The sequence below is a fragment of the Dicentrarchus labrax genome, unplaced genomic scaffold, assembly GCF_905237075.1.
Source record: "Dicentrarchus labrax unplaced genomic scaffold, dlabrax2021, whole genome shotgun sequence".
NCBI lineage: Eukaryota > Metazoa > Chordata > Actinopteri > Moronidae > Dicentrarchus > Dicentrarchus labrax.
The window spans coordinates 6,487,827-6,515,559 of NW_026136702.1; the positions used below are offsets into that span (position 1 = coordinate 6,487,827).

At 39.7% G+C, this 27,733-nt stretch overlaps 1 protein-coding gene and 1 long non-coding RNA gene across 6 annotated transcripts in view; one reads left to right on the forward strand and one right to left on the reverse strand.

The window, feature by feature from the left end:
* macrod2 (mono-ADP ribosylhydrolase 2) overlaps positions 1–27,733 on the forward strand; it is a 397,243-nt gene that overhangs the window by 150,512 nt on the left and 218,998 nt on the right. For all 5 annotated transcript variants that reach the window (XM_051427541.1, XM_051427549.1, XM_051427511.1 and 2 more), the window contains exon 5: positions 6,775–6,891. In XM_051427541.1, the coding sequence (XP_051283501.1) occupies positions 6,775–6,891 (117 nt within the window). The remainder of the gene's footprint in view (positions 1–6,774; positions 6,892–27,733) is intronic.
* The window catches only part of LOC127378621 (uncharacterized), a 281,992-nt gene that overhangs the window by 70,979 nt on the left and 183,280 nt on the right, over positions 1–27,733 (reverse strand). The gene's annotated exons all lie outside the window — the stretch shown is intronic.

Below are 27,733 nucleotides of genomic sequence, written 5' to 3' on the forward strand. Positions count from 1 at the left end.
GTCCGCAGCTGTCGGACTTCAGGTTTCCAACGACGGTGTCACATGAGCTGTGGTAACCTAACCTGGCATTCCTTTACGACCCTGGGAACAACAGCATGAAGAGTGTGTGCTTCAAACCCTGCGCAACAAATACAACTTTAGTTTTGAATGAAGATTTAAGTTGTATGAATACAGTCATGAATACTAGTATTTTTAGCTTCACTGTCCATTATTCTTATGAATGAGAGAGAAAAGAAAATCTTCACTAAATCTGTCTACAGTGAGCTGAACGTTAGTGAGCTCAATCACAGCATGATCAGCAGATCAACATATGGCATAAAATGCAGTGTAGGAAGGTTAAATGGGTACCATGGTAACATTAGCAAAACTATCTTTTAAATCGCTGGAAACTAAACAGAACTGTCTGTATTTTGTTACACTGAAATAAACTCTGACTGAACACACGTTCCAAGAATTGCAGTGTCAGCAGGAGGGAGAAAGGTGCTGTGAATGTTGCCACAAGCTCTGTTTTTAACCAACTGCAAAAATCCTCACAGTGTTAGTCTATTATATTAACGATATTAAAGAGGACACATTAATAGGAACAGAGCAGGTTATGACGTGGAATCAAAACCATTAATTGTTATGTTGGTACATTATCTGAAAAGGGTAACTGTTTCTCTGCAGTTTAGATCTGTTCAGTGAACATAGAATTTTTTTTTTTGATACTTTACAAGTAGAAAAATGCAACCTAATTATAATCACCTTTTGAGAGTTAATTTTAGGTCATTAAATAGCTCTGTATTTTTCTCTTAATCATTAATTTTAAGCACACACATTCTTTCTTGAGTAGAGACTTGCTTGTCAATTATACATTTAGACACATTCACAGCGGGGAGGTGTGCAGTAGCTACTTTGATGCTTCAAGATTAAGTGCCTTGCTTAGGGGCACCTCTTCAGCTGTCTTTGCTGCTTAGGAGTTTTTAGTGTTTGTCTGCGTTTTCAAACTGCCGAACTTTGAGCTGCATGTCCAGATTTCTAAATAAGCGTCAGACTGCTCCGTTATTGATGTATAATACAGTATAATAGTTAAGACTGAAACTGTTACCTACTGGGTTTCCTGATGCCATTTCAGAGAAAACGCTTCCAGTCTTTACTGACATATTTGTCAACTTGGGCTGAACTGTCGCAATAATGACAACAGGGTTTCCACTGCGTTGTGATGGAACCTGTGATTGTTGTGTCATTTATTCTGGTTCCTGCTTACATAGGAGTGTCAGGGGAATTGTTAGTCATGTAAGCCTGCGGTACTTTGTCACTTTGGAGAGTAACATCTGTGACTATCTGCCCGCCATTCTATTAGTCCAAATCCCTTGTTTACCTGGGTATTATAGGTAAAATGGAGATTATTATCCCTTTCCTGGGAACTTGGTTACAGTAGAGATGGATCTCTGGCTCCTGTTGCATCCAAAATTGCCGTGATTAGGACACATAATCCAGCATCACAAGGGAGTAACCACAATGGCTCGAACATATTCCACCTGACATTTAGTTCAGCCAGATCTCTGATTGGCACTTGATTAGCAACTAATCCATGTCATTATCTCCTTCAGTGAAATTAGTTGAGTAGAAAATGGTGTCGTAAATCACAGAGGTGGAATTGGGGAAGGGCTTTGATCAGTGTGCAGCTCTGAAAAGTGCTGTGAGGAGAGAGGAAATATGTTGTTGCCATGGATACTACAAAAAAATAGGTGAGAGGGAATATGTGGCTTAATAGTTTCAGGAAGATGTTTGGTTTGGTGTGGAAACTGCGACTCCCAGTGTGAGAGAGTATTGATAGAAGTTTTTAGTTTCTATCGCCCGACCTGCTCACAAGTGTTGGCGTTGGAGATCTCGGTGGATCAGCAGGTAATGCCCCCATAGGCCGGAGGTTGAAGTTTAGGCCTACCTCGATGTGAATGGCTATCTATTCCCCTCAGTTAGATTATGGGCTGATATTCAGACTTCCCCATTCCCTGCCAGGTAGAATCCAGCTCAACCCCCCTGCCCACCCTGTGCTGCCTCCTCTGGCTCCAGTCCTGAACCTAACCCTCAGAGGAGCGGAAAATAATTAGGAGAGAAAATTGCAGCTGACACTATTTCTGAAAAGCAGGGTATTGTAATGAGAGCAGAGCAGGTATTCATTGTGTCTGAGGGAGCGATTGAAAGCCCTTGGTTTTCGGGCTGCCTGGGAGAAGCCCAGGGAGAGTAAGCAGAGCTTTGCTGAGTCCCTTAATGCATGTGGGAACGGAGCCTTGAGAGGACGAGGCAGAGGTGTCTTCAACAATGGCAGGAGCCAAGGTTACAGCTGAGTAACTAATTCAAACTGCTCTAGACTGACACACACACTTGCACGCACACACCCTCGTCTCCTTTGTCTCTCTCAATATGGCTCCCCCTCTGTCTCTTGCTCTCTCCTTGTTCCCATTATGAGTTCAGAGGGATGCCGTCCAGCCACCGCTCAAAGTTATCTTCATTAGCTGTGCGGACTTTCTGGAGTGGCTGCTCGGGGAAGCTTTCTCTAAGCAAGGCACTCAGAGAAGATGAATAAATGTTTTGTCCCACATAGGCCCAGCCTAAAGCAGTGGCAGGCTGCAAGGAGAGATAGATGAGGTATTAACTGTTATATTTTTCAACGGGGGCTGAGGAAGCCCAGCAGTGGGGTGGACAGAAGCAGATGCTGCCGCCTGAATATTAAGCCTGTTAAATGAAATGTCCTCCATAAAGAAGTCTTAACAGGAGCTGAAATATGGCACTGGGCACCACTGATGGTGCATCACATAGCTGAGCACATGTTCATCTTTAGGCTTCTGCTTCACATGTGATTCAGACAGAAAGGTGGGAGATGAGCTTGAGAGAGAGAGAGAGAGAGAGAGAGAGAGAGAGAGAGAGAGAGAGAGAGAGAGAGAGAGAGAGAGAGAGAGAGAGAGAGAGAGAGAGAGAGAGAGAGAGAGAGAGAGAGAGAGAGAGAGAGAGAGAGAGAGAGAGAGAGAGAGGCCGCTTTGATCACCTTTTTAGTGCTGTGATGCAGGTGCATCATCAGGATGGGCACACTGTTTAGCATTTTGATATGATTATTGTATCTAATTAGAGTGGAAAAGGGACATAGAAATAATGGCAGAGTGCTATTGAAACTACTCCTACGACTACTTCATTAGAAACATGACATTTACTTACTAAATAATACACTTACTGTGAGGTTTGTCTGTGTAACTGCAACATTTCAGTTGAATAATATTCACCTGATAATTGAATTAAATTAGCAGATAATCAGAAATAACTATGAAAAATGTCAAAATCAAAATGTGCAAAATACAGAATCATCATTGTCAAAGATTGTTGGGGTCTCATTGTGAACAACAGGAGAGTGAGATGACATGGCCTCCTTTCTGAAGTGAATGTAAATGCCATTCTTAGTTAATGAGAATCTGACTCTGCCTTTGTAATGTTGCAGGCATCCATAAAGTGGAAATCTACAGGGAATAATGCTGAAATCCCACTTAAATGAGAAAATAAATTAATGGCCAAATTGCATGTGGGTCATATCCTCCACTTACGGAAACTCGGATCTGCTTTTAGTTGCCTAAATAATGGACACGGAAAAATGTATTTACAATCAAGTTTTGATTGCCCACTCGGCAATTGAATTTGAAATTACACAGTACATTCTGAAGTCTCTCTCTATCTCTATGCTTTCCTACCCCTCTCTCTATATCTGTCTCAAACACACAGAAATACACACATACATACACTACCCAAGATGCATCTGTCGTACTCCACCCATTCCGTGAAGCGCTCTAAGTAAAGCAGGTAAATTAAATCTGTAGCGGCAGCATCCAGGGCTCTGGCAATCAGCCAGATCAGTTCAGCATCTCCTTCTCCAGTTACGGGCACTGTGAACACATTTCCAGGCTTGTAGGGACTTGCTGACACAAGATGCACAGTGACACACTCTGTAGCATCAGAAAAAAAGAGTTTCACACTCGCTGTAGCTTATGCAACCATGAACAGGAGGAGCAGCGAAATGGAAGCTGAAACTATTATCTGCAATCTTATTCTTCGGCTACTGAGATACAACACAGAACCCCATACGCTGCGTTCCCTGGGTGCTCATAGGTAAGAGATCAGCCATGCCTGGTTGTGATGAGAAGGAAGTGTCTGGGGAGGATGGACTCCTACGGGAACACTGCAAACTGGAGGAGGGCATTTTTACATTTAACCTGCCTGGCTTTATATGACCATGAAAACATCATAGTGTACTTTACACCTGTTCTAGGGAAGCATTGAGAATATTTCTCTGCTTATAATCTGTCTCTCCTGCCTGATTTCAGGTTGTAACAACATGTTTTACAAAGGAACAGCCCAATTACTTTACATTATAATGAATAAATACAAACAGAAATATTTGTCCAATTTGACCAATACTGTGTAACACATTAGTTCACCCGAACTACAGGTTGCCAGCCTTGTTGAAAGACTGGATCCAGTTGGTGTTTAACAAGTAGATAGAACCAGTAGAACCAATAAATTCACTGAGTGCTCAGCAATTAGCACTTGAAAAGTTTTTATCTGCAGTGTAGTGGTCGTAGAATAAATACAGGATGTGCAATATTAGTTATAGAATGAAGCTGCTGCAAGATACCGTAGCCTGCAAATGTTTAAAAACTGCTGAAAGACACAATGCACACTCTGGCTTCATCATATCCCTTATGTGTTAGTGCCTTTGGACTCTTTTATGTTCCATATCACATTGGGAAGGGAAAACTGCATTTGAATGATATATCTAGAGGCACAAAAAAGTGACTTTAATGCATAGATTATGTTATAACAAATGTATATAGTATATTACATGCATGTGTTCTGTACTATATATAAAACAAGATAGCAAGAAAAGGAAGTATTAATGAAGTATTAAAGATTTTAATAACATTTCGGCCAAATTAGAACTTCACATGAAGGGTCATAAAACTTTAATAACACTAAGGCCTGGGGAAAACTTGATCAATTCACCTTAACAGTGAACACTGTCAGTAGGAATGGAGACATTAGAAAGTATTGACTGGCCTGTCACTGCTACAGATCCAACATCAGGTGAACACATTTAGGTGTTTTAATCTTATTAATTCAGTGCTGTAACAAAACACAATAGAGAGGCAATGTTTTGTTTTATGGGCGGTGCGACTTTATGTGTACACAAATGAGAAACACGCTTATAGAGCTTTCAGTTCAGCCTGTGCATTTAGCAATTCATGTTTGCAAGATGTCGAGAGGCAATTATGATGCAAATAAGTGTGGCTGATGATCATGGACAATCTTGTTTGCACAGTGGATATTATAAAAATGCCAAGCCTACAGCCAGCACTACATCCGCTCTGCGGTGTGTTAAGTAGCTTTCATTGTCACCAGAGCGATACCTCCTCATATCCACATCACTGTCAGACTCATGTTACTTTTTCGAAAAGCCATCAGGATTCGTCTCTGTCAGCTGCCTGTCCCTCAGTCCATTAAAGATGATTGATAGAGCTAGAAAATCATCCGCCCAGCTGTTGTCGTTGACTCATCCCTAAGAAACTGAAAGGAGCTCAGAAAAGGACCATCCCTCATCAAAAGACCTTTTGTCTGTGTTGACGATGTGAAGCAAAGTACATTTTTGAAGATAGTGTATAACTAATCTTCAGCCCTTTTTTTCCCCGGCACTGTACGTGAATAATTATTACATTACAGATGAAGATACACATTATATGAGTCACATTATGTCTTTTATCAGGAATATATATTCAGATTTTTCTTTCAGTTTTATCTGTCACTCAGTTCTTTGTTCTCCAGTTTAGAATATGTAAACATTGGTTATCCTGCAGGCTATCTTAACTCTCCATCGTTTTAGGTTTGATGGATAAAGCTACTCTGTAAGACTTGTTCTCTCCAAGTCTTTACAAAGAGAAGCCAAAGAAAAGACACGTCCGTGTGTCCAACTGCTACTGCTACTGTTATCCTCTAATGGCTTGTGAGGATTTTTACAGGACAACTTGAGGAGGATTTTATGATGTTTCAGTGTGATTGATAACATGCTCTTGGAGGGATGTCAGGCTTTCAGAGACGGATAATGTGGATTTCTATCTCTCTGCCTTCTTGTGTAAGACATGCCATCAATCAAGTGTATCACGGCCTTAACCCGGTAAAATTAAAACCTTAGGGGGGCGGGGGCCCGGGGTCTCCTTAGAACCAGGACACACACATCAACAGGGAGCACGACAGAATCAGAACACAGATCCACATCATAACGGGCACACCACAGAGAACAGGACAGATATAAGATTCCCACCACAGGGCAGAAAATACAGTTAATGATCTGACTGTATATCGCTGTTGACAGCGGAGAGGGATTACGGGAAGAACAGTCTCATTTTCACTGTGTGTGGAGGCGTTATTAGATCCTAGCCCAGCTAATTTCATTCCTAAGCTCGTCAATATTTACCAGCAACAGGCGCAGCACGGTATGGCACACCCAGTCTCCCTACAGAGAGGAGATACAGAGCTGGGGAGATAATTTGAGAATGTAGACATTCAGTAACCAGAATCAAACTCATGAACATAATTTCCAGCCTGTTGTTGGGCCTGGCCCTGTAAACGCTTGTTTGTTTTGACATGATAAAGCACGCAAACTGCTAATTAGCCCGGCTGGTTATGTGCCTCTGCCTGTATTGTTTGTACTCAGGTAGGCCTTACCTTCTCTTTGTATGTCTGTTTGTGTTTCAGTCGATGGCTGCATACACAAAGCGGCAGGGTCCTGTCTGTATGATGAGTGCCACTCACTAAATGGCTGTGAAACCGGCAAAGCCAAGATCACCTGCGGCTATGATCTCCCTGCAAGATGTAAGTATCAGTTATGATTATGTTATTTTTTGTTTGTTCTGTAATGTGTGCACTGGTGCCTCGGAGGAATGTTCTCTAATCAGAATTGCTGCCATTGACTAAATCACTTGACTGTTAGTGAACATTAAGATTTAGTGGTAAACATTAGAGCAGTGAAACATTACACATTCCAGCATGAATCTATATTGTTTTTTTTTTTTTTTTTTTTTTTTTATAAAATAAGCTAATGTATTTGAACTTAAGACTCCTGGACCAGCTGGTGGATTGCACTGGCACTGTACTGATACATAAAATGGAAATAGTGTTTTTTGCAAAGCTGTTGGATTGTACAGAGGAGTATGTGATTCATGTGTGCACATGCATCATAATTTGAATTGAGGTCATAGTTTCTGTGAAGTTTGGATAAACATGATCACATTGCAAACTCTAAATCTACACACAAACACACATATTCCCACTCATATGTGCATACCTGCATATAATGACTGGGGTCATTAGTGCCCAATCCAAAAGCGGAGTGGGATGCTTTTAATGTCCAAAATAAAAACACTTTAATCATAATTTATTAGTTTTGAAAACTCATTTGTAATAAATGGGGAGTTGTTATTTGGAGGATAATTAATATGATTGGTGCTTGTTGTATGGCTGAATGGGAGTGTCATCTGCACACAAACAAAGACATTAAGGGAGCTATTAGTTGCTTAATTTGATTGATTTTTCATCCCTGATTTATTCTGTTAACGGATCACATAACTCTTACTGTCACGCCATAAGTGATCAGAAGAAGGGACTACATTGTTTTCTTTGTTTTTATCTCTATCATTGATGTAGTTTTTTGTAATTAAGTCTCAGATAGTTTGTGGTGCGCATGCATGTGTGTCACCTCCTCTCAGAATTGAAGAACACATTTCCAAGCTAATTTCTTTAGTCAGTAACAAACGTGTCACATTTAAAGTTTGTCACAGGCGTCTTTCCTTGCAAACTTGAAATGGAAAACACGATAGGATGGAAGAAATGTCACTTGGTGTAATTCGGTCGAGACAAACGTCCCAGCAGTCCTAACCTAACCCTGAAGGATTTCCATGAGACAGCCAAGAGAAGACATTGAGGCCCAGATGAAATTAGGTTGTGTTAATACGGTATGTCGTAAAGATGTCAAACAAATGGAGCAGATAAACTGTGAGTCAGTCTTGTGGGCAGGCAGTTCAAGTGTGTGCACAGCCAAAACAGGGTACACCATGACAATTTAATAACCTGCAATGTCACCTGGGAGCAATCACACTGCTACTGGGTACTGTTATTGTAATTATCTCTGCATAACACCTTCTCTGTGCTGATAACTCTTAATAGATTGTGTATTTCTTTACTGGGAACAGTCAGTTCTTTTTTGAACGTGATGTTATTTCATATTAGAGCTATCTTTACTTCCAGTCTGTATCATCTTCTTATCTTCCAACTCTGATCACTGTCACCATCAACGTCTCTCGTCTGCTCTTGGAAACTGACAGCCGCTTGACTTTTCTTTGTGAGCTCTCAGCTCTGACAAGAGATCTCACTCCTTCCCAAAGTCTATCCACTATTTGGATTTTGTTCTTCTTCCATTAATTTCCTTTGACTTATTTGTTCCACCTACACACACATTATAAAGCTGCCGTGACTGCAAACAACAGTCTATTCGGTTTATGAAATCTGAAATAATAGTCTGTCCACCCCCTCACCGCTGAACAAAGTAAACAAACAAGACAGCACACAATTTTTGCATTTTTAAATTTTCATAAATTCTGGGATGTAACACGTAGGCGTTGCAAGAAAGGGTAAAAGCCCTCAGTGAAATGGCAGTGTATATGAGATTAATTGAAAGTTAATGTTATGTTAATGGTCCACTGTGGCTAAAGCTAAATGCATAAAATGATTAAATGATTAAAATTGACATAAAATTAATTTTAATATTTGTATAATCAAATGATTAACTTCAGCAAACAGCCTCATGTCATTATTCAGAGTAGATAGATCATCAGGATAATTGACAGAGGTGGCTATGGAAACTACACCAAAGTAGTGTTATATTTACAATAAAAAGCTAAGTACCAGCTTTTCCACTCATAACCAGAAACTGAAAATGTTTTTGAGAGAAAATTTACCTAATTGAGAGCTACATTTAGAGTTGTTTGTTGAGTTAGTTTTCACATGTCATTGTCTTGTCTGTCAAAAGAGTTAGACAACTGAAATATCAGCATGGTCATAGTGGGTGTTTGGAAAATAAAGCATTTGGTGATGTTGTTAGCACTTTCGCAGATTGATTTCTGTCAGTTGTCAGACGTCAAATCTAAGGGCTTTTAAATTGTTAAACGATACTATCAGACAGGCAAGTGTCAGGATTCAATTGGTGACACAAATGACCCATGTGGACCAATTTGGCTATACAAATGAACACACACACACCCACACATATTTCATATTTCATATTTCATATATATAAAAATATATTTACAAATGCAAGGTTTCAGTAGTCTATGCACTGTACACATGCGGGCATTCTCATTGCATGCAAAATTGCTTCTGATGACGCATATCTGCAGATGGTGGCTCGTCTACTCTTCCAAGAGTGAGAAGAACACAGACAGATGGACCATTTACCGTTTACATCTTGGCAAAGCCCAATATTTCCAACTTGGGCATTCTCTTCCCAGTTTTGCCTGAACATTAGGCTGCTTTTCACAATTTTCTATAAACACATAAATCTCTCAGAGGATTGCACTCTTCTTTGGGGACCCCCTCACTAAAAATCCATTTTACTGAATATAATTGGAAATAAGTAAATCTAAACCCTGAATAATACTGAACAAACTGTAAATCACTTTGGTTTTAATTAATTTTTTTCTGGATTTAGGCTTGGCTTCATTCTGAACCCCCAGCAGTCATCGCATGACTTTGCCAACAATGCATGGAAATAACCCATCCATCATACTATGAATTTGGCCGTTTCTCTTGATCTTATAGGATTTTTGGAGACTTAAGTGTTATTTGAAGATATCACCCATGGCATATTGTATTTCATTCAACAAAGGATTGCGCTAGCCAACTTTGTTATTCTTGTAAGAATGGGAGAAATTGCAATTCAGACATAATAGTCAAAATAACTGGTAAAGCAATAAAATGCTTCCTTGTGTTCTGGAAAACGACTTATTCGTACAGGGAGCTGACAGTTGATCTGAAATCAGAGTTGTCCTTGTTCGGAGATTTGATGTGCTGAGGCAATGGAAAATGACCAGGCTAACCCCCCACCTCATCTCAGTTTTTTTTTTTTCTCTTTCTCAAGACAAGAAAATTGCTCTCCATTACATCCCACTAAGCAGTTTAGGCTGTGAATCCCGGTGGCAAATGAGCCTTTCCTTTAAGAGGGCCAAGCACATGTGGGACTGATTATTATGGGGCAGGCCCAGGATTATTAATCAATGACAGTAATTATCCACCTACCATAGCGGAAAGACTCCAAAAAAACCTGTCTGTTACATCAATATGACAAGGAAATTGTCTATTTTCTAAGTTACTCATCTGTTCATAGAATAATTATCAAATGAAAATATGATGTCGAGTGCAACAAGCTAAGTCACATATTTACCACCGGAGGATGTGTTGCAACATTTTCCATGAGTGTTCCATTATTGACAAGTCTCAAGTTTAAGTATGCTTTAAAAAGTGACCAAATTAATAAGTTAAGATGGGGTTTGCCCACCAAATATAATATACAATCAGTGTAAATCATGCCACATAGTAAAGAAGGCTGTCTATTAGGCAACAAAGATAAGTAATAGACAAATCTAGTCAACTTCAGCTTCCGATATAAAATCCTTTAAAAGGCTTAAATGTAATAGAAACTTTGATTGTACTCATTTTGATATTCAAAATGGCCACCATTGTTACAGCCGAACTTAGCTAGATGTATTACAGTTTATTTTCCATCTATGGCCATCTACAAAACATATGCTTGTCTCTTTACCACCAGTAGTTGTGTAAAGTGCATTTCCCGGCCTGTGTCTGATAAGAGGATGTCCAGTGGTTCAGAAATGCATCTTTATGCCTCTAATCCGATGAAATGCAGTGAATGAGTTGAGAACTGTCCAGTGGTGCCTTTCAAGTGCTTCTACCTGTGAGCACCAAAAACATTTTGTATGTTTTTTTTAATTTGTGTTTTATTTATTTTTTTTATTTCCTGGCCAAACATTTAAGAACATTTAACAAACTGGGAACAAAACAAAGTAGGCACAAATGATGTCGGTAGTGTGGTATGGCTGCATCCAGCTATTTCCTGAAAAGAAAATGTAGAATCAAAAGAACAAGAGTTTTTCTTTTTTCTCACATAATCATCCCAAATATCAAAATTAATTCGGTAGATACTATATTTGAAACTTTGGAATTTATTGCATGATATTGAACAAAACTATAGTCTTACACATTATATTTGTCTTTATTTGACTTTTTAATCACAAAGCTTCATTAAGTACCTCATCATTTATGAAGATTTGCTGCAGCTTAAATGTGCTGCAAACAAAGGTGGTTTAAGCAGTTAGACAGGAGCTTAATTAGAGTAAATTTATGAAAATTAATAACTTAATCTCTTCTCCTATAAGTGACTGAACATAATGATCTGCATTTGTAAGCTTGTTGAGCTTGCTTACTGTTTATAGTAAAACACCCTATTTGCAGTGTGAGAAAATGTGTTATTGTAATTTAAATGTGTGACACATCTGAGGATGATCTGCAGTGACTGAACTCTTCAACAGAGTTGTCTGAATCTTATCGTTATTATGCTGGTCCACAGTTTCACACTAATAACGTTTAGCAAAGGCTTTGTGGGTTAATCTGCACTTGCACATTTCAGCCCTAGCTGTCACAGTAGACCTAGAAGGTATTTAGAGTTCAAACCAGAGGTCTGCTTGAGAAAGTTAATGTCCCAAAGGAACTTTTAGATAGACATAGAGTGTTTTCACTCTCCAGTTTCATCTGAAATCTTTTACCCAGTTTTGTTTTCCTCCCTAGGGCTACTTTAGATTGACAGTTCAAAACGTTTGTACTGTTTATTGTTTTTCTTCTCTCCCCCTACCCATTATTCTCTTAGCTTTAAAGTATATGCTTTAAATAATGAATCATATCTGGATACATGAAAGAATGGCCAACATTTTGTTTTGTCATGCTGCTGTCATAACATTGGCCTCCTTTCTATTTTAATCTTTCTTTAATTATATGTGAAAATTTGTTTCTTGAGCCTCAGCCATACACTTACAAGGAATAATCAGCAACAAGTTCTACAGCGAAAACTGTATATAAACTGTAAAAATGAATATTGTATTCATTTTTTATCTCTAAAATTAGTTTTATCTCATTGAGCAGATAAACAGTTTGGTCTGCTATTTTGCTAACTTGTCCCTCCAGAGAAATCGTGCTCATTGGGATTCAGATGGAACTGCTTTTCACTCTGACTTATCAGTTGTAAGGTTATAGATTTCAGCCTTTGGAGTATTGCCTCCACCCAGCACGCTCTGATAGTGTAGAGACACAACCTTATCCATGCAGCATCGAGGCGCTGGCAGACCTTTGATTACACTCTAATCTAAAACTGGATGCTAACTGTTTTGAGCACACTCAGTCGGCGCTCTGTCTCTGCAGTGACCGGACACTTCTCCGTACTTCTCCAACGTGCACTCAAGCTTTGGTAGAACAACACAGAACTGCTATTACATTTTTTTCTTTGCTACTGCCACAAATGCCTGCTGTATTCAGTGAATCTACTACACTGTCTATAACTACTATTACAACTAGATGTGTGTTTCCTTTAATGACATCAGAAGTGTCTGCTCAACCTTGTGCACAGGACATTGAGAATCAGCACCAGTTTAGTTTGTAGCAACACAGTTCCTTTGGGGAGACTACAACATATAAGTGTATGTTATGTATATTTTGAATTGACAGTATATGTGCCATTAAATAAGCTGCTGAAACAGTCACCTGCTCGTAACTACAGCATTTGCAGGTCTTACTAAGCTCTGTCATTGTGATCAATTAGGTCATGCAAATCCACTCGTAGCCAGTGATGTATTAAGGACTGAATATCATGAGGCTTTATGTCATCAGATTCTTGATATTCATTATTTCCTTGAGCAGCAGGGTGCTTAACATATCCGAGACTATGATTCTTGAGACATCATCACGTAATAAATCTTAAACCTAATAACTCTAGAACTAAATGAATTTCCATTCCTGATTTTCATGTTTATGAATTATTGCCCCGATGATAGATAGTGGCTAATCAGCCTGAAGACAAAGTTGAACTGTTTAATAATCAATAACAGAGTAGTATTCATTATAAAAGCATGAGCAGCTATGCACATTCACCAAACAGCCATAGACCCAGAGCTGTTGTAGCCACAAACTTTGTTGTAGCGGCTTTGATTTTCAGAAACAGTATTTTTGGTTGCAAGCTTCAGTGGGACTTATAGTACCATAGTTAGACAAAACACCTTTGGGAGACGCACCCCAGTTCAGTTCACCTCCTTCTTTATCTACTGCTCCCTTTCAGTACAAAATTGGAGTCTCTGGTGTTTACTGTAACTGCACCTGTGCTAATAATACTAATCATCAACCCGTGATAAATTCTATCTCCCTGATAGTGTGAGGAATCTTTCCCATGCCCTATTTAATCTGGGAGACCAGGCCGTCTGTTCCTTCTCTCTCCACTCGGCAAACACAGATAAATCACAGCAAAGTACCCACTATTAGTAAGTGACATACAGCCCATTCTGATTAAATTACCCCCTAGAACATTATCATTCTCCCAAGCTTGTTTATCGAAGCAATGTCTGCCCCATCACATACAGCCGGCCTGACAGGTTCAGAGGGCCATTGGACAGCCAATAATTTGTTAATTTGGGTACAACTTGTTGTTCACAAGGAAGGTAAATTTAGTTTTGTTGAGGAGCAGCTTTGACCAAGATGTTACACTGTTTTGCTTCTAGTTTGGCCTTCATTGGGCTAATGAATTTTGATGTGTCTCGCAGTATTACCAACAGATATGAAATAAAAGAGTTAAAAGTCATCCAGATAGATGGAGGTCCTGTGACTGTTTATTCTCATACTTCTCACTTCACTATGTTGTTTTTCGATTGACCACCATGCATCTTTTACTTCATCCACTGGGTTTTCAAAGGGCCTAGAGCTTGATTGAATTTTCTCAGGCCACAGAAGGGCTGCAATCCTCCAAAGCTGAAATATGAAAATAACACATTTCAAGATAATTTTATGCAAAAGCACTGCGTTGTTAACATTGTTAGCCTTGCTTTTCAGAAATGAAATGACTAACATGATAGACGGCTGAACAGACTGTACTCCATAATGGATCAAATACACGCAGTGAGGCTGTTTCAAGGTGTTTTTTTTGTTTTTTTTTCTTGTTTTGTATTCAAGGCTAGGGTGAAAGAAATCCTTTGTTGCAGTAAATGCATTAGTGGGGCTTAACTCAACCCTGGTGGCCATCACAGTCCCAACCAGACACAGTGCTAAGTCAACATCTTCTCTACTGCTAACTGTTAGCACTCACATCGTAAATGTCACTTCATCACTTCATGCACACTCCTTTTACCAGACGGGGTCTACCTCGGGCTTTCTCCCACAGTTTTGATTGTTTTATGTTTTAGTGTTTTGGTCTGGTACCTCAGTCAGATGGTTATTATGGTATCAGGTAGTAATAGTTCTAAATATAAAAGTTTCTTGTTGTAATAGTAACAGAAGTAATATTTTTATGAAATTCTTTCATCTTTAAACTACAAAGAATAAAATTAAAGCAACATTTCTATTTTTTTTTTTTTTTTTAAGAAAGGTAATAAACCTTTTGATGCATAAAAGATGATGGTCAGACCTTGCTGTTAGGATAAAATTTTAAGCTGTTTGTGATTATAATCTCCAAAATTTCAAGATGAATTAATGATTGAATAAATTGAGTATGAATAGGAAGATCGGATATCAAGGAGAGGCCAGATGTTTTTGAGCATTATTTATGAGAAAAAAAAGTGCCTCCTTCTCCAGACTAATCAACTCACTCTCTGGCTTCTCGTTGGATGTAATGGGTGCACTCTCAAGGAACAGAACAAACCTAATTTTACTGCTCGTCTGTAAAGGCCCAAGTAGTCCTCTCTTTTCAGATATTTGTGTTTCCTTTGTTGGCTGGCCTGTCAGTCTTCCAGGCCTCTTGAGGACGGGAGTAATTTGGTAATTTTGCCTAAACGGTGATACTGTAATTATGTGGCATCAGCTGCCTAGCTGTCAGTGAGACGGCCAACGGTCATTCATCACCAGGAAACTAGAAGGTGGGAGGGGGGCATCTTGACTGATCGGGTAAACACTAGCAGAAAGAAAGTGTGGTGGTCTCCCCCCAAAAACTGGCTGAAAATAAGAGGTGAGAGGCCTTTGGAGTAATGGGGTGCAGGAGCAGCTACAGCCTGTGTGGTACGTTGCTTGTTTGGCTGAGATGGGGGGCAGCAAGGCATGCCTGAGCCCTACAGTGACAGTGATGCATCAGGGAGGGGGCTTGTGGGTGGCAGATGAAGTGGGACCACTGGAAGGTCAGGTTTGAAGTGGAATGTGGCAGCAGCTCTAATGCAGTCCTGCCTTCCCATCTGTCCATGAGTAAGCCTGGTCTAATGAAGGCTGTTGCTATAAAAGCCTCATCACCCAGTGGTGGCACATTTACACACACAGAGAAACATCACTGCTGAAGTGTTGCGGCTGCCAAAGTCTTTTACACTTTTTAAATTAGGATTTGCGTAATGTTGAATTGTGACAGGACGCGTTCTTGTTACACCATGGTTATGGATCATAAAATCGTATTTATATATATTATATATAAAATAGATTTTGCCCATCCAGGTACAAAGAACAAAAGGGAGAGTAGAGAAACATAACAAAACAATAGAATCTCAGACTGAAACTAGACTTCGAGGTAACTTTCCTTTCCTTCCGTGTTTCAAAGTCTCACAGTTTTATTTTTGTAAAGAGAATGACTGAAATGGGTGTTTCTTCCTCCTGCCCCTGCTTGCATCACCAGGTGAAGGATCTTTTGGGATATCAGGGCTTCTGAATAGAACTTCCTAGCATATGCAGAGTATTGGCAATTGCAAGGCCTCATATAGGCATGGCAGTCTATGACAGTCTAGTAAGAGATGAGGCTGAAGAATTGTTAATGTTAAAGCGGTTTATTTGCAGATTCTCAACTCATTCGTTTCACCCTCGTATTGTAAGCTTGAGGGAGAAACTACAGTGGCTGCGAAACGTGCAAAAAACACTAACAGCCTGCTTTTGGTTTGTCCATTCTGGGCTACTGTAAAAACATGCCGTTTTAACATGGCAGCCTCCACATAAGGCGACCCATGGCATCGTTAGATAAAATGGCTCACTCTAGGGTAACAAAAACGTAATGATGATGATTATGTGCTAATGAAAACGAGAATGCATTTCTGCCAATAGATCCTCCTAAATGTTACACACTGGACCTGAAAAAACATATTTATTCTAAGAAATAATTTTGATGTAGGTACCAACAATTTTCTGAAAACCTTATGACTTCATATGATAGAAATGTTTTATTTTTTTATTTGATGTGTTCAAAACATTCGACATCCGAACTGACCAGTCAGTTTACTATAGTGTGTGCCGTCCATGTATTCCATACTGTATTAATTATGTCAAATAAGACGAAAGAAAATAGTGTGTGCACTTTGACCGTAAAGAGATATTTCAATTTTATTTGACATTTTTGCTGCTAACTGTAGCCTCCTGAGCAATTTGACCTCAAATCGATCAATAGGGAAGTCTTTCACAAACGGCTGCTGAGTAAGGAAGCATGACATGATGTTACACCAGAAGTCGACATCCAGACCAATGTGGTTGCACAGTATATTCAGTATAGGTGGATGCAGAGTGTGACTGCACAGTGCCTGAACAAAGGAAATAGTTTTCTCTTACACTGATCCCCCTAAATATCTAGCTGTCTTTATTCAAATTTAATTATATGCTCTATTTTAGAGATTGACTGTCTTACTACAACAGCAGCACTGTGGTATTAAGCAGGGCTTCAGGCTTCCTGATACTGTGACTAAGACCAACACAGAACACTGCCACTCACTCCCCAGGGACAATAGTGCACAGTTTATGGGTAACACTAGCATGTCTCCACTGTTGACAGTGGTGTCTCGGGAAGAAAAGCGAAGTTTTAATCTGATGGCTTTGTTTACCTCTCATCCAAGACTAAGGATAAAAACTAATTAAGAACAGGGAGTAACAGACTCCTGTAGTGCCATTTTCACAGCTAATTATGCATGAATACAGCCTTCCTAAATAGTTGCTCCCTAGTCTTTGATGTTCTTTTCACTAAATTGCTATGGTTACTTCCGCTCATTAGGCTTTTAAGATTGTAAACGTTGACAGGTTTTGTCTTCTTTTTTTCACTTCACATCCCAGAATCTGTCTGCTGAAGACATGAGGGGATGGAGACATTGGTAACAAGTTAGTAAAGTATATGCTACTTCGTACTTAAATATAGTCATGTGACCCGCGCGTAATCCCAGGTTGCCATTCTTGGGTTTAATGCTGTGGATTTAGATCTGCACTGCGGTCCTTAAAAACCATTAACCTTCCCATAAAAGTGCATATGGCTCTCTATAAACCCTAATGGGGAATGAGACCGATACACAGGAGCCCATGTGTGCTTTCAGGGGCACTGCTTTTGAGAAATACGGAAATGAGACTCCATAAAAAGGCAAATAAAACTTTTTTTTGATAACATTATAGTGTTGGGGGGGGGGGGGGCGTTGTGTGTACCTTGGTCTAAGTGCTGTCTCAATCAATGTGTTCCCAGGAAATTAAAGTTTGTATACCTGTGTAGATTTTATCGCCAGAGGCTGTTTGAATTTCTAACCTTTAATTAATTTATTTTTCTTTCTCTTACCCCTATTATTGTTCACTGCACAGTGAATTAAACATTTTACATCTTTAAAGCTTAATGTCTTGAAGCAGTTTGGTTTTCATAGTAATTAACCAATTCCCTTCCACAATAATTTGGACCGTATCAAAAAAATAGCAAGGGGAAACTAATGAGACAGAATGAGATTTAACTGTAAGACTGTACAATATAAATGTGTAATATTATACTTTTTTAAGTATTTAAAATGTATTTGATGTCCAGCATTATTAACTGATGTTCAGAAAGGTAATATATGTAGACTGTCTAAACACAATTTAAAAACAGTCTTTGTCAGTAATTTTTTGAAATAGCTTCTATGCAATTAAACATATAACTCTTTCTTCTATGTCATCATATATCAAAGCTTTATTTTGCAATCGGTTTAAACTGACTATTGACTGTAGTAAACCAGGACATGTTTGCTTATAAGTTTTTATGACATATGTTGGCCCGAGGTGCTGGTGTTCCTGCCATCATGCTGCCTCTGTTTCCCAGGTTGTTTTAAAGGCATTGCAAGGTGAGAAATTGCTCTGTGGCAAGTAGTTTTATGGTGATCACCTTGAGTCGTTTCTCTGGCCAGGAGACCAGTGAGTGTAATGGATCTGCTGGGAGCCCTCAGTATGGATTTATGAAAGTGCATGGCTGGAGGGAAGGATCGGTCACCTGCCTCTGTTTTCCACAAAGCAGAGACGCCAGTGAATAACGTCAGAGAGCTATTCCAAGCCGACACTGTTATGACAAACAATACACTGGGACAGTTTCCGGCAGTTGTTACTGATCCACAAAGTTCACTTATCCTGCACTTCGAGGAACTTTTAAAAGTCCAAACCATAAGATGTTGAATTTTTAATTGGGAAGGCAACTGCTACTGCAGCAGTGCCTGAGAAGTTATCTCTCTATAAGTTTGCAATCTCCTTTTCAAATAATTGCAGCACACAGGCACACATACACACACAGTACAGCATGTTATGCAGCACGTGGCTGTGCACCGTAGGGGACCAGGACGTGTCTGTAAAGGTCCCCTCCATGTGCATAGTGGTTAGGTTGGCAGGGCAAGCAGGGGAGCGTCCGGATCAAGTTCCCCCCTCCTGCTGTCTAATTATTGACCCATCTGGTATTGTCTTTTCAATTGTTTCAATTATGATGGCACTGGTGTTGCTCAGCACCCTGGCGTCAAGGCATGCATAATTCATGTGCAACACCCTGGACTCCACTCAGAGCTGTGGGTTTGAGCTGAATGTCAATACTGCCTCATGCCCCCAGTGGAGCAGAGGGTTGTCTGTATTGACAGCAAGGCTGATAAGGAGAGCAAAAGCAAGTGCTGCCAAAGACAGTGGATAGTGATGCTATCATGGAGCGAGAGGTGGAAAGAATTTGTGTGTGTGTGTGTGTGTGTGTGTGTGTGTGTCTGTGTGTGTGTCTGTGTGTGTGTCTGTGTGTCTGTGTCTGTGTGTCTGTGTCTGTGTGTCATCAAGAAGTAAGCTGTCTTCACAGCTTGCATTTGCTGTCGCCTGATATGTGACCTCATTATTGTCACCCCCAGACCTTAAAATCAATAGTGTTCAATTACTCATGAACCACGACACAGCACTTTGTTTACTAGGAAATCGGAGCCAACCAATGGTTAACTTTCTTATCAGGGATTCGACTTCGGCACCTAAACCACCGCTTCCATCACAGCACTGCACAGAGGCAGAGAAAAGGTAAAAGTCAATCAAGAGGAAAAAGTTCGGGGAGTATGACTGTTCATTAAGAGGTGTGAAGATGAAAGAGAGAAGGGGTCACATTTTTGACACGCTTTGTAATGGAGGTGCTTCTGGGAAGGCAGTACATGGCATCTGTAAAATGTGTCATTTCTAGATGCCACAGGCAATTGTTTATCCACAGATTGGAGCTCAGCAGATGATCAAAAGAACCTCATATTGTTCACAGTAGCAGGCTTATCCAGCACAGACAAGACATTTTGTTATGACACATGAGATATAGGAAAAATTCATGTTAATGCAGCCTGCATGAGCACTCGAGTGTCAATACCATTTGTATTGCTTTTAAAATATAATTAAACAGCTTAGAATTTTAGGGTTTTTATTTTAGTTTTTTTCTACCAGTTACATTGGAGATGTATTTGCATATCCATTTTTCTTTTCCATCATGAAAGACTCATTGATTCAGTACTTGTGGACCCATGTGACTCATTCAGTATTCATACAATGACCTCTCACAACAACTCACCTTCAATTGCAGAGGTGCTCCCATTCACACTGGCCTACTGGCCTTCAGCTCTGTCTCTGGTCTCCCTGCACATGTGCACAGAATAAGCTGTCAGAGCCGTAACAAGACAGAGATTTCACTCTGCTAAATGCATCTCTGAAGACCTTAGCCAGAAAGAGCTAAATGATGCCTCTGCCTTTAGGGGAAAACTTCACACTGGGAATATTAACCCCCCGTACCTCATTCAAGGACATTTGTTTAAGTGAAAAATTCAATTTTCTAGTGCGCTGACATCAACAGACATTAGTGATAATGGAAAGGAAGAATGCATATTAATGTATATCATCCAACGGTATATTAAAAGCTACCTGCTGTCATGAAAGATGCAATAATTGCTGCGTTAAAAAATAGCCAATTTTATTTTCTGTAACAGCAGAGCCTTGTTGACACCAATTATAGCATAATGAATTGTATTAATTCAATGTGTTAATTTAAAATGGATAATGTGTAAATTGTTTTTAATCTCATCAGTTGTTTTGCTGTTTTGCAGCAGGCTAACTGCCCATCTTGTCCACTGGGCCTTTGTGGCTACCATTCTACATGCATGTCAGGGACCTTGTTGCCCTGAATTAAACCTCTCCGGCAGCTCTTACTCCCAGGCTGTTGGCTTGTTGAGGCAGCACACAGCTTAAGAGGAAGTGCAGCCTGAGAGGCTCAACTCTGGGCAGAGGGGTTATGTGTAGTGTAGTGTCCAAGAAACACTTTAGTTTGATACATGACAGGACACAGACTGCATCAGTGCAATGAAAAGGGGATGGGTTAGAAAGACAGCATTTGTCATTGTTGCTTTGCTTTAACGCTTTTGGACAGCTCACAGAAGTAAAGTTTATCTTTGTAGTTGGGTCTCTGTGCAGGTGACATTTGACATGTGTACAATGATTTATGTCTTGCTTTTAATTATGAAAAAAATTATAAAAAGTGTGGTATTTCTATTCATCTTCTCTAGCCTCAAAAATAACTTTTAGTTGTTGCATCTGTCAACCCGAACAGAAGAATCCCTGTCTACTCTTTTGACATTGGTCTGTGGGATGTTAAGATCAGAGCTTCTGTCTTTTGAACAAAAAGTTTGAAGGTTTGATGTGGGTAAGCGCTGATAGGTGTGAATTTTTCAAAATTAAACTGACTGTCAGTCTGTTTATTCTCTGTCTCAAAAGCTTTGTCCTGTTTGAATCTAAGACAGCATGTTGTATGAATTGTAACAAGAAAGGCATATTGTTTTTTTTATCTGTCTCTGTGTCTGAAAATTCCTCTGTGATATTTAGATGTCTCCAGACGGCATTTTCATAGATATGTGAAAGATGCATACTTCAGTCGGTATGTGACATTTACTGCATGGACTGTGTGTACATGGAAGAAATGACAGGAAAACATCCTGCCTGTGAAGGAAGCTTCTCAGTAGATCTACCAGTGAAGACTCTAATAAGCTTTACCTCAGTAGTTACTCATGACAGTGAGGCTCAGACACACCACAGGAAGGCAGAAATAGCTAAAATATGGAGACAAGACAACCATTCCTCAAACCATTGTGCTCACTCCTGTGGAAACATTATTTTTCTGTTGATGTAGGACACAAAGCCAGGCTGTTGTCACCCTCTCCTGGCATGGCGACACACGCACAGCTGCACACCCCACCCCTCTGCTCATCTGCCTCCTGCTCCGGGGCCATCGATCGGGAGCTGTCATGCTCTCAGGGGGTTGTGTGGGCTTCTTCCCTGGCACAGCGCTGCCCTTCCTGGGTAGAGTCGCAGAGCGGCAGGGGGGCTCGGGGGATGGAGGTTGCAGTGGGTTGTTGAGGTGGGAAGGGGAGTGTGGTGGGTTTGCGTGGAGAGCAGCTGCTTTCCTATGGATCACTTCATTAATATCCCAGGGCAGAAATTTGAGGGGCTGCTGCAGACTAATTAGCCCTGTCTGACCCTCGCATCTCAGAGAGGTCGCTCCTTTCCAGTTCCTGCAGAAGCAATCCAAAGCCAAGTAACCCCCCCCCAACACCCATCCACCGTCACTGTCAGGATTTTTTTTTTAAATACGGTACAGCAACAGAAAAGTCTACCCTGCCATTGTTGGCTGCATTATGGCTTGTTGAAAGTTTCAGTGCCTCTTGTTTCAAGCATCAAAAACTCCTATCATGCTGTTAAACCGTCCCATGCCATTGCGTACCTGTCTTTGTCAATCACTGTGTGTATGTTTGCGTAATGATTGGTGTCTGTGACTCCCAGGGGGCAGCAGGGACAGTATAGCACAATGGGAGCAGTGTGTGTGTGTATTTGGTGCCAGGAGACATGGAGCCATCCCTCATTAGTATCATCTGTTTTCCCAGATGGCAGGGTCAGAGTAAGAGGGAAGCTTGATGAAAGGACTTGTCCTGCAGGGTGACACTCATACTGCCACGCAACACTCTCTACGACTCCCGAAGCCAAGTTCCCAGCTCTCACAGGTGATACTAGGGCTTTAGTGGGATTCACAGTCAGAGAAAGAGAGCTTCGTGTTCTCAATCCAGCTGTACAGCCATGTACTCATGCTGCAACCTGATGAGTTTAACAGAAGAAGAGAAAAGTTAACTCAAGAAGGTGACATTTCAACTTGTTACTTGAAAAGTGAAAAGAGAATGCGAAAAAAGGGATGCAATTACTTTGACACCTGCTATTCTCAAATACAACTTTACTTCTCACCTAGAATATTTCCCTCCAACATGCTGTAATGATTTTTCAATGGCTCATTAGAGTGGAGCCTGGGTCCAACAAAAAGCCAGGAAGCCTTGTGTCATGGCTCAACACTGTGAACGAAGGCGGAAGCTTATCTCTGCCATGGCCTGCGAGGCAGCGGCAGCTTCTGCGAGATGGAAAGGATAATGAGTGCTTTCACATTTTACCTTGAAAACTCACCAAACGGCCCTTATACCAATTAAGAGCTTGTTTTTCACTGGAGTGGCCATTATCAAATCTGACCTTCCAATTATTTTTCTCATTTTCCTCCTGATTCTGTCACCCCGGTGTGCCTGGTCAGCCCTCAGAGCCTCAGAGGATGAACAAGGAATGGGTAATGGTTCTCCAAGCTATGATCCAAAGACCTGAGACACTGCCACCTTAGTGCTACCATCTCCCTGCCTTGTTATTTTTATTTTCTCACTATTATCAATATTATCTATTATTAAAACTCTGGAGAAGCTTCTCTCCAAGTGAAATATAGAATACTGAAATAACAGTGATCATATAAATGGCTTAATTTTGTGCAGGGTCAGGGATTATTGTTTTGGATGTACAATGAAATATATAGAACAGGTCTTTTGTTTGTTTAAGATCTGTGTGTTGTTGCCTTTGATGTCTGGAGTCCTGTTGCTGTGCTTACCTGATGGTGACGGTTGTTGAACAGCTGCAGCAGGGTCACAAATCCTCCTATCTGTCACCGGATACTCCTTCTCAGCCCCCATAGCTCACCACAGAAAAAAATACCTCAAACACATACACATACACATACACATATACACACACACACACACACACACACACACACACACACACACACACCAAATAACGACTATGACTCTACGTGTTGGGGGTGATGGAGACAAGGCAGTGGAGAGATAAAACAGTTTATAGTAAACGGGGTTAAGGACTTAAGGGTTAAATGCAAGCAGTGCGGGGATTTCAGTTATTTGGCAAAGCTTTTTCTACTTAAATATTCATTTTGATTTAATAACATGCTGATCATAGCAGGATGTCGTGCTGATGGTTTGATGCCACCTTTTCATCTCTAGTTACCACTTCTGCCAATCTTACAATGACAGCCCTAGTTATATTTATTTATTTATTTATTTATTTATTTATTTATTTACTGTAGAATTGTGAAAACAGAATAGTTGGTTTTACAAGAGCAATCATTGCAAAATCATCTGAACGTCCTGTGACTTTGACCAAATAGTGTCACATACATAAGCAATGTCATTTATCGAGGTTAAAGTTATTTTATTCTACATCATTTGTTTCAGAGATTCATTTTATTTCCAGCCTCCATGTGTATGATGGTTTCAGACTCCAGTTGAACCTTCGTAGAAAGTATAAACTATGCTTTGAATATGATAATTTGTGGGTTGATGTATAATAACGTTCGTTTAGAGCGGAATAATGATTAAATGCCATCACGGAATGAGATAAAATTAAAATGAATGATATTCAAAGATCAACTGAATACAAAAAAAAATAAAAATTCAGTGTAAGCCTTTGAAACAAAGCTGTGAGAATTCTCTTGGAAATGACTATAAGCCAATAATGACCAGGTTGTCTTTCAAAAGCTGCAATTAAAACCAACCACAGAGACTTTTACAAAGCTACACTAACTGTCCCCTGATTAATTCATATTGAGACACAGGACTTTTAAGCTGTTCTGTCACCCTGCTCTGTGAAATAAAAAGGTACATTTGAACATTTGACCCCTGGCTGTGTTTCTAATGCTTCAGAGGTCATCGAAGTGCCGCTACTAGAGAAAACCTTGTTGAATTCATCATCCCTGGAACATTGTTTCTGTCAGACTGCAAGTAATGACTCCATTAGCATTTTCAGCAGAGCAGTGGATACAACCTGGGATCAAATGCAGAAAACTGAGATTCCAAAAAGTAATTAAGTCTAGCAAACGGCAGGTAAGTAGATGGAAACATTATAAACAACAATAAAAAAAGGTGAAAAGGGGGATGGGAATAAATTGTAAACAACTGTCATGTGTATCATAGACATTTTATGAAGTAAACTATCAACTTAGTTATGACTGAGCAATAATATCCATACAACAGAGCGGGAAAGGATTAAAGTACATTAAATATACAAGTTATAATGTTCCCATCAGGATTTATAAACAACCCACAAAGCACTGAGCATCATTTTGGGATTCCTACAACATCCTTGGCTGTATAAAGCTCAATGAATACATATTCAATTCAATTCAATTCAATTCAATTTTATTTGTATAGCGCCAATTCATAACAGAAGTTATCTCAGGACACTTTTCAAATAGAGCAGGTCTAGACCGAACTCATTATATTATATCGTATATTATATACCACAGGAGTCCAAATATGATTGAAGATTTCTTTTAAATGTCATTTTTAAATGAAGTGGAACCTAATTTAAAACCATATAGGTGTAAAATGTCCTGAGAAAGTGCTGCAAGAAATACACAATTAATTCACAAACGGTGAATCATTAAAAAAGGCTTAAATAGACTATAATATTTAAAACCGTTAATTTACTAATGCATTGGCCAAATGTATTACATAACCGTGAAATGGACTTCCTTCCATCCTCAGCAACTCATTATATTGCCATGAAATTTGCATATGTAGCCAGTGTTAATTGTTGGCGTATTAACAGGCATGCAGGGTATATAAAATATCCTGATTTATGTCCAAGCTGATGTTAAGATGACAGATCTAACCCTGCTGGAAGTTAATGCAGGCCATGGTTGCTATTTTAAATTTTCCTGAGGAAACACAAGGAAGGAAACCAAGGAAAATGAGCCTCTCTGGCTTCCACTTCACTTCACACTATTGTTGCAATTCCTCGTGAAATTCTTTTGCATTTTTGCTTTAGGGGCCATGCTTCTTTTACAACAACTCCACCATTTTCTCCGTGATACTCCTCTAGGCAAATGTGTTTACTTTTAATGGAGAAATGGGGGTGTGGTAGTGTGCCAATTGCAGATAGTGGGCATGCGCCTGTCAGTTTAGAATGATTCGGATTGACTAACTTGCACAGTGTAGTAAGAACAAAAATGGCCGAGGCATAGTTTCATGAACTCAACTGTGATTTTGTGCACAAATGAACATTGAATGTTTCCATGTAGTCCTACATCATGATTTTTGCCTGTCATTATTATTCTTTACTGACTGCCTTGTGTTGTCTCAAGTCCAAGGTGAATGTTATCTCATTCTCAAACTGTTTCTACTCATTTTATATTTACATATACATACATATTTACAGCCTTTAAAAAAGATAATGTGTTTCCATCACCTCTATCCTTTCCATCATGGGAGTTCAAGTCAAGAGAGAAGTGGAGTTAAAGATAAAGTCAAGACATGTCAATACTCTTTAATATGAAAGGACTATATAAAATGCACATTGGACAGCAGCTGGTGAGACGAGTGCCCGAGGTTGTGATTGTGGTCTGGGAGATGAGCAGGAGATTAAATGAACAGATCTGAAGGTATAGTTGGACATGCATTCTTGAAGAAGTCCCTAGAAGTATTTATATTGATTTCTTTCAAAGTAAACCGAGCTCTCTCATTGTGCATGACTGCTTGGACTGATTGCGAGACAGTGAAGGGAATTTATGATGGGCAATGCCTCTTTGTTTTTGTTGATCAAGGAGAACTTAATAAGAGCTGGGCTCCTTGTGTTTATTTATTTACGTCTGCCTGTCTGCCATGCACAGTGCTCATAGAAGTTACAGTAGAGTATATTCAGGCACTTCGCTCACTCCAGTCATGTCTCCACTTGAACATGTAGGACACTTGTTTGCACTGTATACCAAAGAAGTCTTAAGGAAATGGAGAAGTTAAGGGCATTTGAGTACGTAGTGATACAACAGCACTTATTTATAGTATGTATAGTTGCAAAATGTGGACTAAGATAATGTGCATCACATGGAAGAAAAACAGCAGCTGAGCTAATTCTGTTATGTTTTGAAGGAAGTAATACACAAGCTCCTCTATGTAAACCATTGCATGTGAAGCATCTGCTGTAGGAAAAGTACCAGACAAGAAAAATAATCATCCTAGTTGGAAGGAGGTTCGTCGCATTCACAATCTATTTGCTTATTTTTGTTTCATTTTTGCATTTGACAAAACCCCAGTGCATTATTTTTGATTAACACTTGAAATATTTAAAGCTGAGCGCCCAGATTCGGGCAGCTTTATAATTCTGTTGCATATGCAACAGACTTCCAATTCAGTGGAGTACATTATGAAACAGATGGTCCCTTAGCAACCAGACACTTTGATGTTAGATGATGTCTGGTCTCTGACTAGCTATGTCATTTCAATGAATCTACTGATGTGAAATGCACCAGGGCACCGTAACTACCTCATTCAGATGGATCGTACCTTCTTTTTGACTGAAGTAACATAGCCAGAAAATAGATGTGCACACTGCACACAATTAGTCTTCTAGTATTAGTGTGTGTTTACAGTCAGGATTGCTACATTGCGGGCACCTGAGGATGAGAATAATTTAACAAATCAGGTCATAAATGAGTTGTAGTTCTACTGTTATGGTGACTTAGTGATACATTGTGATGTTCCTAGTTTTACAAGAAAAGTAATTGAAGACACAAAGAACACAGTGAAATGGAAAAGCTACTTCTGCATGTTGGAGTTTGTAAAAACTAAAAATGTGGTAATAAAAAAGATCCTAGTGTACTGTATGAAGCATATCAGTTATTTTAGTGTCTAAAGTTCTCAGTACTGTGCCAGGAGAGAGCCTGTTGAGAATATGTCAGTATTTTTCCATCTAACAAGAGTAATTTGAGGAATGTTTTCAAGTGTCTTAATATAAAGAAAGATAATAAAATAGC